Consider the following 15,803-nt stretch of genomic DNA (forward strand, 5'->3'; position numbering starts at 1 on the left):
TCTGGGTTCATCAGCTTCAGCAGTAGTTATGTGACCCTGAGCAAGTCACCTAATCCTGACTGTCTTTAAAAAAAAAAAAAAAAAAGCCCCAATTTAGAAGTTATTAAATGACTTTTCTTGTTTGTTTGTGTGTTTTTTTGCTGATGCAATTGGGGTTAAATGACTTGCCCAGGGTCACACAGCCAGGAAGTATTAAGTGTCTGAGAGCAGATTTGAACTCAGGTCCTCCTAACTTCAGGGCTGGTGCTCTACCCACTGCACCACCCAGCTGTTCCTATTGAATGGCTTTTAACTAAAAGCAACGCATAGCCTTCTACACTATGAGATCAGTGCCTCAATAAACTGGGAAAATATTTTTACAGTCAAAGGTTCTGATAAAGGCCTCATTTCCAAAATATGTAGAGAATTAACTAATTTATAAAAAATCAAGCCATTCTCCAGTTGAAAAATGGTCAAAGGATATGAACAGACAATTCTCAGATGAAGAAATTGAAACTATTTCTAGTCATATGAAAAGATGCTCCAAGTCATTATTAATCAGAGAAATGCAAATAAAGGCAATTCTAAGATACCACTACACACCTGTCAGATTGGCTAAGATGACAGAAAAAAATAATGATGATTGTTGGAGGGGATGCGGGAAAACTGGGACATTGATGCATTGTTGGTGGAGTTGTGAACGAATCCAACCGTTCTGGAGAGTAGTTTGGAACTATGCTCAAAAAGTTATCAAACTGTACATACCCTTTGATCCAGCAGTGTTACTACTGGGCTTATATCCCAAAGAGATCATAAAGAAGGGAAAGGGACCTGTATTTGCATGAATGTTTGTGGCAGCCCTGTTTGTAGTGGCCAGAAACTGGAAACTGAGTGGATGCTCATTAACTGGAGAATGGCTGAATAAATTATGGTATATGAATATTATGGAATATTATTGTTCTATAAGAAATGACCAACAGGATGATTTCAGAAAGGCCTGGAGAGACTTACACAAACTGATGCTGAGTGAAATGAGCAGGACCAGGAGATCATTATATACTTATATACATATATACATATATACTATATACATATATACATATATACTTATATACATATATACTATATGATGACCAATTTTGATGGACCTGGCCATCCTCAGCAATGAGATCAACCAAATCATTTCCAATGGAGCAGTAATGAACTGAACCAGCTACGCCCAGAGAAAGAACTCTGGGTGATGACTAAAAACCATTACATTGAATTCCCAATCCCTATATTTATGCACACCTGCATTTTTGATTTCCTGCACAAGCTAATTGTACAATATTTCAGTGTCTGATTCTTTTTGTACAGCAAAATAACAGTTTGGTCATGTATACTTATTGTGTATCTAATTTATATTTTAATATATTTAACATCTACTGGTCATCCTGCCATCTAGGGGAGGAGGTAGAGGGGTAAGAGGTGAAAAATTGGAACAAGAGGTTTGGCAATTGTTAATGCTGTAAAGTTACCCATGCATATAACCTGTAAATAAAAGACTGTTAAATTAAAAAAAAAAAAAAAAAAAAAAAAAAAAAAAAAAAGATCAGTGCCTCAAGCTTAGCCGGCAAATATTATCTCAACACAGCAAATGAAAGGACCTGTGTAAAGTTCTTTGGAGCCCTTAAAATTCCACATAAATGTTCGCTAATGTGATCATTACATCCCATCCTCTCCCTTCCAATTCTCCTTATGCTGCCCTGTTCTCCTTGCCTGTTTGTTACCTTTCCAACAAAGTGTTGCAAGGGGCTTGAGCCCCAGCATACTCACTGTACCACAGCACGAGGTTCCACAGGGCTCAGGGAGTCATACACCATGACCAAATCACTCCCATCATCATCACACGGTGCAACATCAAAAGTTTGGAAGGTAAGGCTCAGCACCTGGCCAACATCTCCACGCAGTGCCCACTGGCAGCGGGCACGGGCTGGATAGGGGCTGTCTGGGAATCCGGGGGTGGTGAAGCTGATCACCTCATTATCCCGGGCATGTAGGGAAAAGCTGCAGCTGTCTGCAGAGAAGAGCATTTAAAATGAGAGAATCACAAATCAGGAAAAGTTTAATGGCAAAAGACTATGAGCAGAGTCTTGAAAGAAACATGATTCTAAGAGGCAACAGTGAGGAGAAAGTGGGAGATGCTTGGAAGATGGAGGGTCTCACACATAAGGAATGGCAAGAAAGTAGGTCTGGTGGAACAGCTGACTGTGGGAAAGGGAGTAATAAATGGATTGTCGGAAAGGTAGATTGGTACAATAATGATGTGAGGAAAAACAACTTTAAAAGACTTCAGTACTCTGATCAAAGGATCAACCAAATAATTGTACCTTCAAAAGATTGATGATGAAACGCACCACCCACCTTCTGGTCAAAAGCTCATAAATTAGTTACAGAAAGAGACTTGTAGTCTCAGACATGGACCGTGTGCTCACTTTCTTGCTTGAATATGTAAATTTGTTATAGGGAAGGGCTTTTATCTGGGGAAGAGGGTGAGTTAGTGGGTACTGACACACATGGGGAAAAAAAGAAAGAGCCTCAATTAAACATTTTTAAAAGCCTGAAGATAAAAAGTGCAAATAGGGACATAAACCAAACAATTTTATTAAATTTTATATATTTTACAAAAAAGAAGTTTGATTTCCAAACACAATTCTCTTTCTTGTTCTTTGTACAATGAAAGATCTGTGTTTATTTTGAAAGACATAAGAACTCTGATCGGTGCAATTTAATAACCAACCACAATTCCAAAAGACTGATAATGAGGCATCCTACAAACTCCTGACAGAGGGATGATAAGAGCTTCTAGTATGGAAAGAGACATGTTTTTAGACTTGACCAATGAAGGAATTAGCTTTGCTTAATTTTCCATATATGTTACAAGGGTTTTGCTTTTTTTTTTTTCCTAATGGAGGAAAATGGAAAAGAAAATAAATTTTTGTTTATTAAAAAAAAATAATAATTTTTTTGAAAAAAAGAGCCCTAATCAGCATAGTGACTAATCACAATTCCAGAGGACTATTGATGAACCATATCATTCTTCACTCCTGACAGAGAGGAGATGGATTCAAGGTACAGATGAAAGATACATTTTTATACTGGGTCAATGTGGGACTCTGTTTTACCTGACTATGCATATTTGTTACAAAGTTTTTGTTTTACTTTACTTTTCTTGGGGTGGAAAGAGAAAGTAAATACTTGCTAACTGAATAAAAATTAAAGTTCAAAAAAAGAAATGTTTGAATTTTTTATTTTTATAATGAAAAATATTTTTTAAAGTCATAAACTACATACAAAACTATTTATAAAAGCTCTTTTTGTGGTGGCAAAGAATTGGAAACTGAGAAGATGCCCATAAATTAAGGAATAGCTGAACAAGTTATGATGTATGAATGTGAAGGAATAGTATTGTACTATAAAAAATGATGAAGGGGATAGTTTCAGAAAAACCTGGGAAGACTTGTAGGAACTGTTGCAAAATGAAATTAGACTAACCAGGAGAACAAAGTACATAGTAACAGCACATTGTAACAATAATCATAACTGCGAAAGACTTAGTAACACTGACTAATACAGTAATCCATGACAATTCCAAAGGTCACAAGAAACAAAATGCTATCTATCTCCAGAGAGGTGCAGACTGAAGCATATCTGAAGCATATGTTTTTCTCTTTATTTTCTTGCTTTCTCCCCCCCCCCCCCCCATTAGCTTTTCCATGGCTAATGTGAAAATATGTTTTGTACAACTTCCTATAGATAGTATCACATCTCTTATCTCCCAAGAGGGAGAGAGAAAATTTGGAATTGAAAATAAAATTTTAAGACAAAACAAGATATGAGGGAAGAGAATTAAAGTAAACTAGTGGCAGGTCAAGAAAGAATTTAAAAGCCAAAAAAAGTTCATCTTTGATCCTAAAAGTAGAATCAACAGAAAGTCATTGGCATTTGCTGAGAAAGGGAGAGATATAATCAGACCTGTAGTATGGGAAAATCACCTTTAATAACTTTGTGGAGAATGGATTAACGTGTGGACAAACTTAAGCCAGGGAGAAAAATCAACAGCTCATAACTCAAGAGAAAACATATTAAGAGTGAGGTAGTGTGGCTATATGAGTAGAGAAAAGAGAGCTGTAAAAAGTGTTTGTAGAAAGGACAAAATTTGGCAACTCTATTGAGAAACAGAAAGTGTATCAGTCTTTAAAGAGATCAATGTGGATTTGCAGGGAACTCAGTGACCAATTTAATTTAAAAACAAACAATCATGTATACAAAGGAGAACAACATTCCAAATACATCAAAATATGCAAAGCAGTACTTTGAGTACATAGAAACAAAGAACTAAATACAAAGTAGTTGCACATTGACTGGGAAATGGCTGAACAAACTGTGGCACATGAATGTAAAGGAACATTACCACACTCTAACAAATAATGAATGTGAAAAATTCAGAAGCATAGAAAGATGTATACACTGATACAGAATGTAATAAGCAGAACCAGAAAAACAAAACACACAATGAACACAACAATGTATAGGGAAAAAACAAAAAACACACTGGCTTCTATATAAATTATAATAAAGAAGTCTGATCCTGTTGGGAAAATGCTCTCCTTTACAGGGATGGGATATAATGGGTATGGAATACATAGTATAAACTGTCGTGCACAAATAATGTGTTGACTGGATTTGCTAAACTGTCTTCTTTCCTCTTTCTCTTTTATTACAAGAGATGACCTGGGGTGGGAGAAGGGATATATTCATAAAAGAAAATAATTGAAATAAATATTTAAAAATTAAATGAGAGAGAGAGAGAGAAAGAGAGAGAGAGAGAACACAAGAAAAGTCAAGAACAAGTGAGCAAGAGCAGTGTGATACAGTGAAAAGAATACTGGATTTGAACTCAGGCTCCCTGTGCTCAAAGTGATTAATTTCTCTGGCTCCCAAATGCTCATCAGTAAAATGAAGCAGTTAGTGTAGTTGACTTGGAAGGTCCCTTCCATTTCCAAGGATGTAATCCTATGATACAATCATAAATAGCCATGGATGAATACATAAGAGGAACATGTGCTGTAAGAATAGAATAAGGAGTGTTAATATGAAGAATGAGTTGAAGTTGTCAATAAATAAATATTAAGAACAGTAAGAAGGGCTGCTTTTTAGAAAAGCTAAACAAAGGATGAGAGAAAAACCACAAACAAGTGACTAAGACTGGTAAATAGATTAATGATTATGGGCAAATAAACAGAATTATTTGATGCTTACTTTACTTCTAGTTTTTTTTTTTTTCTCCCTACCAAGAAATATGATTAGGAAGGATAGAGTGGAAATAACTAACAAAGGGTTGAAATCAAAGATAAGTGAGGAGATTCTAAAAGAGCAACTAAATGATAAGCTCATTAAAGCTCATCACCAGATGAGCCACATCTGAGAGAACTGAAAGAACCAGTAAATACAAATGCTGAGTCTCTATTAATAACAAAATTTTAAAAGCTGAAAAGAAAAGAAGTATTGCAGTTCTGGAGACAGAAAATTTCCCTCAACATCCCCATCCAAATTTCAAAACAAAAACACAATAAAGTAGTTTTTAAACTAAAAGCTAATAATCTCGAGTGCAATTACTTTTACGATTCTAGAAAATATTATAAAAGAGATGGGGTATGGTTAAAGAATATGAATAGAAATTTTCAGATGAAGAAACTAAAGCATTTCTAGTTATATTTTTTAAAAAATGCTCCAAATCACTATTAGTTAGAGAAATGTAAATTAAGACAACTCTGAGATAGCACTTCAAATTTATTAGATTGGCTAAGGTAACAGAAAAAGATAATGATAAATATCAGAGGGAACATGGGGAAAACTGGGACGCTAATGCATTGTTGGTGGAATTGTGAACTGATCCAAACATTCAGGAGAACAATTTGGAACTATGCCCAAAGGACTATCAAACTGTGCAGACCGTTTGATTCACCAGCATCTCTACTAGATCATTATCCCAATGAGATCATAAAAAAGGGGAAAAGACCCACTTGTATAAAAAATGTTTGTAGCAGCCCTTTCTGTAGTGAGAAGGAACTGGAAATGGAGCCCATCAGTTGGGGAATGCTTGAATAAATTATGTTACATGAATGTTATGGAATATTATTGTTCTATAAGAAATGATGAGCAGGCTGATTTCAGAAAAGCCTGGAAAAACTTACATGAACTGATGCTGAGTGAAATGAGCAGAAACAATAGAACAATTTACAGTAACAAGAAAATTGTGATGATCAATTGTGATGGTCTTGGCTCTTCTGATTCAAGACAATCCCAGTAGATTTGTGATGGAGAGCGCCACCCGCATCCAGAGAGAGAACTATGAAGACTGAATATGGATGAAAGCGTAGCATTTTCTCCCCTCTTTTTTTGCTCATTTTTTTTTCTTTCTCGTGGTTTTTTCCCTTTTGGTCTGATTTTTCTTGCACATAATGAATATGGAAATGTACTTAAAAGGATTTCATGTTAAGAAATGACCAGCAGGATGAATACAGAGAGGCTTGGAGAGAATTACATGAACTGATGCTAAGTGAAATGAGCAGAACCAAGAAATCATTATAAACTTCAACAACGATACTGTATGAAGATGTAATTTGATGGAAGTGGGTTTCTTTGAAAAAGAGACCTAATTCAGTTTCAATTGATCAATGATGGACAGAAGCAGCTACACCCAAAGAAAAAACACTGGGAAATGAATGTAAACTGTTTGCATTTTGGTTTTTCTTCCTGGGCTGTTTTTACCTTCTGAATCCAATTCTCCCTGTGCAACAAGAAAACTGTTTGGATCTGCACACATATATTGTATCTAGGATATACTGTAATTTATTTAACATGTATAGGACTGCTTGCCATCTGGGGGGGGGGGGGGGGGGGGGGGGGGTTTTTCCCTTGGGTTTTTCGGCTTTGTCCAATAAAAAGTTACTATAATAAAAAAAAAAAAAAAAAAAGATTGCATGTTTTAAACCTATATCAGATAGCTTACTGTCTTGGAGAGAAAGGAGATGAGGGAAAAAATTTGAAACGCAAATTGTTACAAAAATGAATGTTGGATAGAGTGGATAGAGCACCAGTCCTAAAGTCAGGAGAACCTGAGTTCAAATCAGACCTCAAATATTTAACACTTCCTAGCTATGTGACCTTGAACAACTTAACCTCAACTGTCTCAGAAAAAAAAAGGTTGAAAACTATCTTTACATGGATTTGGAAAAATAAAATACTATAATTTTTAAAAGGAGAGAGATGGAATATGAGCACTGAGAAAGGGAAGCAATGATCACAAAGTACCAACATAACTGCATCAAGAACAGATTGTGCCAAACTAATTTTCTTTTTTGATGGAGTTTGTAGACTAATAGGTCAGTGGGAAGTCCTAGATATAATTCACTGGTGTTTTAGAAAATAATTTAAAAAAATCTCTCTTGATGATTTTGCGGACAAGATGGAAAGATGTATGCTAGATGTTGGTATAAGTTACATAAATTCAGAACTGGTTAAATAAATATGCCTATAGATTAGTTATTAATGAATCTATATTAATTAGGAGTGAGGAGAGAAGGGAAGCTGTCCCACAAAATCCTACAAGGATCTCTCTTAGATGCTGTCTTTCTTAACATTTTTATCAGTGCCTTGTATAAAAACAGAGAGTTATCAAATTGATAGATGACAGAAAGCTAGAAAAGACCATTACATGATGAATGAAAGAACTGAGATCCAAAATGATAGGCTAGAATAGCCAAATAAAATATGATGAAATTTAATAATCATCAAGATTTACACTTGAGTTCAACTGTACAAGATGAGAAAATATGACTGGAAAACAGTTTTATGAAGTTTGCAAGCTCACTATGAATCACAAAGTAGACCAAATAAAACTGATGTAATCTTAGGCTGCAATCATCAAAATATACCATCTAGAAATATATGATCCTCATAGCTATTCTGTGCACGTTGGCCAGACCACATCTGAAGTTGTGGGTCTGCTTCTTGGCACCACATTTTAGGAAGTACATGGACAAACAAGAGCAAGTCTAGACAAGTGTGACTAGGGTGGAGTGAGAACTAAAGACCATGCCACAAAAGAATAACTAGTTGTTTGGTTGTGTGTTTTTTTCTCTCATCCCCCTTTTGATCTGATTTTTCTCACACAATATAATGAATATGGAAATATGTTTAGAAGAAGTACACATATTTAATCTATAGTGGACTGTTTGCTGTCTAGGGGAGTGAGGGAGGAAAAAAATGGAACGCAAGGTTTTGAAGGTGAATGTTAAAAACTATTTTTACATGTATTTAGAAAAGTTAAAAGCTATTAATTTTTTAAAAAGGAAGAATAACTAGAAGTTAGAAATGTTCAGTCTGAAAGAGAAGTGAGGTATATATAGCAGCTATCATGAAGTATGTGAATGGGTAAAAAAGAAAGAAAATTTTAACAAAAACAATAGGTACAATATGCAGAGGTAGATTTTAATAAAATTGATAGAAGGAATGGGTGGGGGGTTTCCTGTCTATACCCAGAGGGAAGGTTGATTGGGTCTAAATGCTCCTCTCACTCTCTCTCTCTCTCTCTCTCTCTTTTTTTTTTTTAAATTAAGGTGAGAGCTCTCTGCTTTCTTTTGCAGCGTGGCTTTAGTGAAAATGTTTTGCCTTAAAAAAAAAACAAAAAACGATAGTAGCAAAGATTTCCAAACAGTAAATACAATCCAGAAGTGAAAAACATTCATTCAGCATCTACTCTGTGCTATCTGGAGATACAAAAATAGACAAAAAGGATGTCTGCTCTCAAGGAGCTCACACTATCTAATAGGGGACAACAGGGAAACAACTATGTACAAATAAGCTAAATATAGGATAAGTTGAAAATAATCAACAGAGGGAAGGCACTAGCATTAAGGAGGATTGAGGAAAGACTTCCTGTAGAAGGGGAGATTCTAGCTGAGACCTGAAGGCACCTGGGAAATAAGGAAGTGGGGAAGAAGAGGGAAAGCATTCCAGGAAATATTACTTACTGTCTCGTGTTGTTTGTAGTGTTCTGGCATCAGTGGCTAAAAAAGGAAGAGAAAGTACAGACTATTTATGAGGTTTGTGTATTTCCTTCTCTCCTGCTTCCTTATTACCCCAAAGGGAGGAGCTCTATCAATAAGCCAAGAACTCTGATCCCCAATGCAAGACTGATGGATCTGTCTATTCTATTTTTTAAAAAAGAAAAAGACTCTACTGAGAGATCCTTTAAGGACAGCTCCAAGCCTGCCGGGCTATGACTCAGCCCTCATTTTCCCCCATCCCTCCTCCTAACCCTTCTTTCCCTCTTCTTGGCTCCAACTCACTCTGGCTCATCCATTCACCTCTAAACCCAGAACTCACGGAAAGCCACAATGGAAGCCACGTTGAAGGACTGCAGAGCTCGGGACCTGGGAGGCAGGGACAGGACATATTCTTTTGATATGGCTCGCTCAACTTCCTCTGCCTTATACTGGGGGACACTGAATTCTGACCAGTAGTAGGCAATGACACTGCCCTCACTGAAAAGAAAGAAGGATATGGAATCAGGTTTGTCAATCAATGGATTAAACACCTACTCTCTGCCAGGCACTGGGCTAAGCACTAAGCACACAAGGAAAGGCAAGGACGGTCTTTGTTCTCAAGGAACTCACTGTCTGGTGGGGGAGATGGCATATGAACCACTATGTACAAACAAGGTGTATACAGGGCAAACTAAAGGTAATCAACAGAGGGAAGTCACTAGAATTTAGGTCTCTATCTGCAGGGAGGGGAGGTAGGGTCCTTCCTTACAAACATGGGCTCTGGACCCACACAAACTAGAGATTCATGGCCCGAGTTAGAACCTCCTATCTTTTCTTCCCAACTCTCTCGATGGGAAAAGTATCTATGACCCCAAGAAAGAGTGGCAGTGAATAAAACTTCAGACATAGATTCATACCTGGGTTTGAATTGTGCCTCAAACATTGACTAGGTCAATGGGCATTTTACTTAACTTCTCTCAGCCTCAGTTTTCTTATCAGTAAAATGGGGATAACAGTAATACCCACCTCATAGGATTGTTGTGAAGATCAAATGAGATAACATTTGTAAAGCACTTTGCAAATCTTATGGGGTCAGGACAGCTAGGTGGCACAGTGGATAGAGCACCAGCTGTGAAGTCAGGAGGACCTGAGCTCAAATCTGGTCTCAGACACTTAACACTTCCTAGCTATGTAACTCTAGGCAAGTCACTTAACCCCAGTTGCCTCAGCCAAAAAAAAAAGAAAGAAAGAAAGAAAGAAAAAAAATCTTATGGGGCTAAGCAAATGTCAGCTATTGTTATTACTATTAATATTCTAGGTTCTTTATTAAATACTAACAGCCACTTGCATTTATGTAGAGTTTTGAAGCTTACTAAGTGTCTTCTTTAATGATGAGCAAGGCGATTTCAGAAAAGCCTGGAAAAACTTGCATGAACTGATACTAATTGAAGTGAGCAGAACCAGTGTATACAGTAACAAGATTATGTGAAGACCAACTGTGATAAATGTGACTTTTTTCAACAATGAGGTGATTTAAGTCAATTCTAATAGTCTTGTGATGAAGAGAGTCATCTCATCCAGAGAGAGGACTGTGGGGACTAGATATGGATCACAACATAGTATTTTCACTTTTGTTGTTGTTTGTTTATTTGTTTGCTTGTTTTTTCTTTCTCATTTTTTTTTCTCTTTTGATCTGATTTTTTTTTTTTTTTGCATAGCATGACAAATATGGAAATATGTTTAGAAGAATTGCACATGTTTAACTTATATCAGATTGCCTGCTGTCTTGAGGGTTGGGGTGGGGAGAGGAAGGGAGAAAAATTTAGAACAAAAGCTTTTACAAAGGTGAATGTTAAAAACTATCTTTGCATATATTTAGAAAAATAAAATACTATTAATTTTTTAAAGTGTTTGCATTTCAATAATCTTCATAACAGACTCTCTGAGAGAGTCATAATGATCTCATAATGACATGGCTGAAAAAAGCTAGAGATCAAAACTCTGGAACTCTTTCCACTATACCTTTCGTTTCCATGTAGAAGATTGCTTCCCTGTTCCTCAGTGTTTAGCCATCTGATGTTAACTCATACCAGAGCCCAGCCTAGGGCTAATTCAGGTTCACAATGACCCATGGTATCTCCAAATGAGAACAATGATCAGGGTTCCCCTTTGTCTCATAAAGCCTATACTGCTGATTTTCCTCAGGTCACCTAAACTGGAATTCCAGATAACTCCCACTATCCCAGTCCATTTCCAAAGGGGGCCAGGTCACACCCAAGTAAAGAAGTTCTTGGCTTTTTTCCATTTAATCCTCTTGCCCCATATCCCATCTAGCCTCTAATCCCACTACCTTACCTGAAGGCCGTTATTCCAGATTCCTTATAGAAGGGCCCAAGGGCTGGGATTCCATTGTATAAAACCTTTAGCTGCCAAGGAGCACAAGATGGACATAGAAAATTGAAGAAGAGAAGGTCACAATATATCCTATCAACTGGCTTGCACTTGTCCTGCATTTCATACCCACCAAACCCAAGAACTCTTTCTAGTCTAAGATATCTTCCCACCCAAATGTTTTTTGACAGACCAATACTCAACCCCAGTGTCATTAATTGAAGTGGAAATAGAACAGCAAGGCAGCTATGCTTTCTTGTCTAGAGAACTTTATTACAAGAAAGCTTACCGCTTCCTTAACCTTGTTGGCCAGGTGTGCAAATTCTGTGGAGTTGGAATTCTCATAGGCATCTATAAAGTTCTCATTTGTAATCCTCAGGTAGCCATTGAAGATCTTCTGCACCCATGCATTTTGATCTATAAGAAACCAAAAAGTAAAACAAATGAGAAGATGAGGGCTGTGCCCACTTTCCACCAGACACTGTCATAGAATATCTCTTTGCCAATGTCCCAACATCATAAAATAAAGAGAGTGGGACTAGATGGATTCTAAAGTCCTTTCCAGTTTTAGCTCTAAAACCTAGGCCATCTGCCTCCACTGAGGCAATGCCAGAAGATACTGCAAAATAATATACCTATATCTCTGCCCACATCCTGTATCCTATTACACCAGCTCTCTGGGATCTCTCAACTTAGACTACAGAGTCCAGAGGAATCCATGGAGAAGGACAGAGCCCTCAACCAGGCGTGTCAAATGTGATTCCCAAATGAAGCTCAAACCAGATTAAAATGTATTTGGGAAGTTTTGAATAAAATAAATGGAAATACAATTAAACATAGATAATATTAATGTGTGATTTTCTAAGTCAATATACAACTCACAGGGATCCTTCTGTCTAACACCTAAGTTAGTTGCCTCTCCTCTATTTGAGTTTGAGATAGCTGTTTTAGATACAAATAATTATAATCCGCTCAATCTCAATCATTATCCTTCCTTCAGACCACCATTCAGGCTTTCAATTCACCCCACCCAGAGACCACTCCTACCTATTAGTATATTAATGGCACTTTTTCTTATACTCACAATTAAAATGCCACACCAGAATTCCAACCATAAGGGAAAGAAGGATGAAGAAGATCACCAATGCAAGCAGCACAATCCAGCGCTTCGGTCCTCTTTTTTCCACCTTCCTTGAATTGTTAGCTGGCAAGAATTCCACTCCTTCTTCAAAGACATTTATATTCTAGGAGGAAGAAAACCGTAGAATCATCTGTTTAAATCTGAAAGATTTAAGGTCTTCTAAATCAAGGCCATCAAATTAACAAATAACAAAACTGGGACCCAGAAGGGTAAAGGGAGTTTATCCAAGAAATAAGTGGCAGCACCAAAATTTGAATCCAGCTTCTTTGACTCTAGCCAGTTAGATGGTACAGTGGATAGAGTGTAGGACCTGAAGTTGGGAGGACTCATCTTCCTGAGTTCAAATTCAGTCTCAAGCACTTACTAGCTTTGTGACCTAGGCAAGTCACTTAATCCTGTATGCCTCAGTTTCCCCGTCTGTACAATGAGCTGGAGAAGGAAATTACAAACCACTCCAGTATTTTTGTCAAGAAAGCCTCAAATGGAGTCATGAAGAATTAAGTGTGCCTGAAAGAACACTATGTGCTAGGTAAGAATCCTTGCTTTCAAGGACTTTACAGTGAGGTCAAGGACAGAACCTCAGATTACATCCATAATTAGTGGGTGGGACTGGATCTAGCAACAGCACTAAAGCCCAATTCAGACAGGTAAGAAAAGAAGCAGAAGAGATCTTACAAAAACCTAGAGAGAAAGCTTCAAGGAGAAGAGGAGGATCAGAAGTGTTCAAAGCTACAGAGGTCAAGAAGAATGAAGGCTAAGAAAAGACCACAAGACGTGGTTAGCACTAAATGAAAACTGCTCTCCTAAATGTCAGCAGCAACCTCTTAACTGCTAAATCAAAAAATTCTCCCCTCAGTCTTTGTCAGTCATGACCCTTCTGATCCCTGTGACATAGCTGACCAATCCCCTGGTTTGACCTCCACTGGTCTTGGGACATTAGTCACTCTTGGTTCTCCACCTTCCCAACCATTCCTTCTGATTTGTGTCCCATCCCCTGAGCTTCTCCTGGACTCTGCTCTGAATCCCTATTTTCTATATATCTCTTCTCTCTTAGGGATCTTCTCACTTCCCATGGGTGCAGCTGCCATCTTTAAACAGATGATTCTCAAACAGCTATAACTAATGCTGATCTCTCTTCTGAATTCTCATTCCTACTTTTAATCAACAAATACTTTAATGCCTCTGTGCCAGACACAGTTCTAGGTATTGGGGATATAAGTACAAAGACTGAAACAATTCCTACTCAGAAGAAGCTTATGTTCTAATAGAAAAGACAAGTGCATATAAAAATACTTATAGTAAAAATATAAAACTAAAAAATGTATACAAAATTGTTAAGTAGGAGAGAATATCATATGAGAATATCATCGTTTGCCTAGTTTACAAAGTTTACCCAATGAGGATGGAAAGATAGTTTGGGACCAGGTTATTAAGAAACTTAGAAGCTAAACAGGGGAGTTTATTTTTTTCTTCTATAGACAACAAAAAGCCATTAGAGTTGAATAAGTAAAGGGGGCAGACAATCAGCTCGCACTTAAAGAAAATTACTTTGGCAGCAACATATGGAACAGACTTGAGTGGTGCAAGATTTGACATAAGAAAACCAATTAGGAGGCTGTTGCAATCAATATTCTGGGCTAGAGGTTCAATGAGCTCCTGAACAAAGGTGGAACTTGTTTGAGTAGAAAGGAGTCATATTTGAGAAATGTGAAGGTCAAAACAATCAAAATTTGGCAATTGATCACATATGCAGAGTAAGGGAAAGCAAGGAGTCTAGGATAATGCCCAAATTATGAAAACCTGAAAAAATGAAAAATTATAGTATCTTAGACAGAAATTATTATAATATTGTTTAGTTATTTTTCAGCCATGTCTCTTTGTGACTTCTTTGGGGTTTTTCTTGGCAAAGATATTGGTGAGATTTTCTATTTACTTCTCCAAGCTCATTGTACAGATGAGGAAACCGAGACAGAGTTAAGTCATCTGCTCAGTTAATAAGCATCCAAAGGCCAGATTTGAACTTAGATTTTTCTGAGTCCAGATCCAGTGCTTTAGCCATTGCACATCTAGCCATCAGTAGGATGTTTTGGTAGACAGAAGGGTTTAGGGAGAAAACTCCATTGTAAACATGTTGATTTATTGTCTTTGGGACATTCAGTTTGAAATGTACAAACATTATCTTACTGAAACTCAAAGGAAAGACTGGGTATATAAATACAGATCTGGGAGTCATTCACAGAGAGATGATATGCAAATGACCGGATGGCAGCAGCTCCATGAGAAGCAGAAAGTTTTCCAAGAAAGAAAACGTAAAGGAAAAATAGGGCCCAAGTCAGAACTTTGGAGAATACCCACAATTAGAGAAGGATGTGATGAGGATGATGGGGCAAGGAAAAGAGACTGAGTAGGTGCAATACAACAGGTGAGAGGTGAGTCAGAAAAGTGAACCGAGAGAGGAGGGATACCAAGAGGAAGGTGATTAACACTCTGAAATGGAACTGATTAATGGGTTAAGAAGGATTAGGTGTGAGAAAACATATGTAGCAATTAAGAAATCACTAGTAACTTTGGAGAGGGCAATTTCAGCAGGAAGCCAGAATGCAAAAATGTTCAGGAGCAAGAGAAGTAGCTGTTAGACATCTCCACTTGGATGTACTGTAATCAAAATCAACATGTCCAAAGTAGAAGTATTATATTTCCCTCCAACCCCTCTCTAAACTTCCCAATTTCTGCTCAGGCTACCCCTATCCTTCCAGTCCCCCAGGTTTCCACTTGACTTTTCCTTCTTCCCAACTATCCCATCAGTCACTATTGATTCTATTTCTACCCCATCTCTGACATCTATCAGCTTCTCTGCATTCTCTGCCTTACTTGAGATTCTCTTCTGAACTCTCACATCACCACCTGCCTTTTGGACTTATAGAATTCAATGTCTGGTAGATATCTCAAACTCAAAATGTCCAAAACAGAACTTATCTTTCCTTTCAAATCTTTATTCTCCAAATTTCCCTATTAGTGTCAAAGGTATCATCATCCTCCTAATCACCTAAGCTCAAAACCTTGATGTCATCCTCAACTTCTCACTCAGACTCATCTCACAAATCCCATCTGTTGACAAGTTCTGTTATTTCTACCTGCACAATATTTCTATTTCCCTTCTCTCCACTTACACAGCCCTCATCCTTACCTAGACTATTGGA

General features: G+C 37.3%; 1 protein-coding gene across 1 annotated transcript in view; it reads right to left on the minus strand.

Moving 5' to 3' along the window:
• Nucleotides 1–15,803, minus strand: part of ST14 (suppression of tumorigenicity 14) — a 70,752-nt gene that overhangs the window by 11,643 nt on the left and 43,306 nt on the right. Inside the window, exons 2-7 of the mRNA XM_012545156.3 lie at nt 12,547–12,706; nt 11,752–11,879; nt 11,427–11,497; nt 9,412–9,569; nt 9,057–9,092; nt 1,795–2,035 (exon numbers count right to left, since the gene is read on the minus strand). Of these exons, the coding sequence (XP_012400610.1) occupies nt 1,795–2,035; nt 9,057–9,092; nt 9,412–9,569; nt 11,427–11,497; nt 11,752–11,879; nt 12,547–12,706 (794 nt within the window). The remainder of the gene's footprint in view (nt 1–1,794; nt 2,036–9,056; nt 9,093–9,411; nt 9,570–11,426; nt 11,498–11,751; nt 11,880–12,546; nt 12,707–15,803) is intronic.

Source organism: Sarcophilus harrisii, chromosome 3, assembly GCF_902635505.1.
Source record: "Sarcophilus harrisii chromosome 3, mSarHar1.11, whole genome shotgun sequence".
Classification (NCBI taxonomy): Eukaryota; Metazoa; Chordata; class Mammalia; order Dasyuromorphia; family Dasyuridae; genus Sarcophilus; species Sarcophilus harrisii.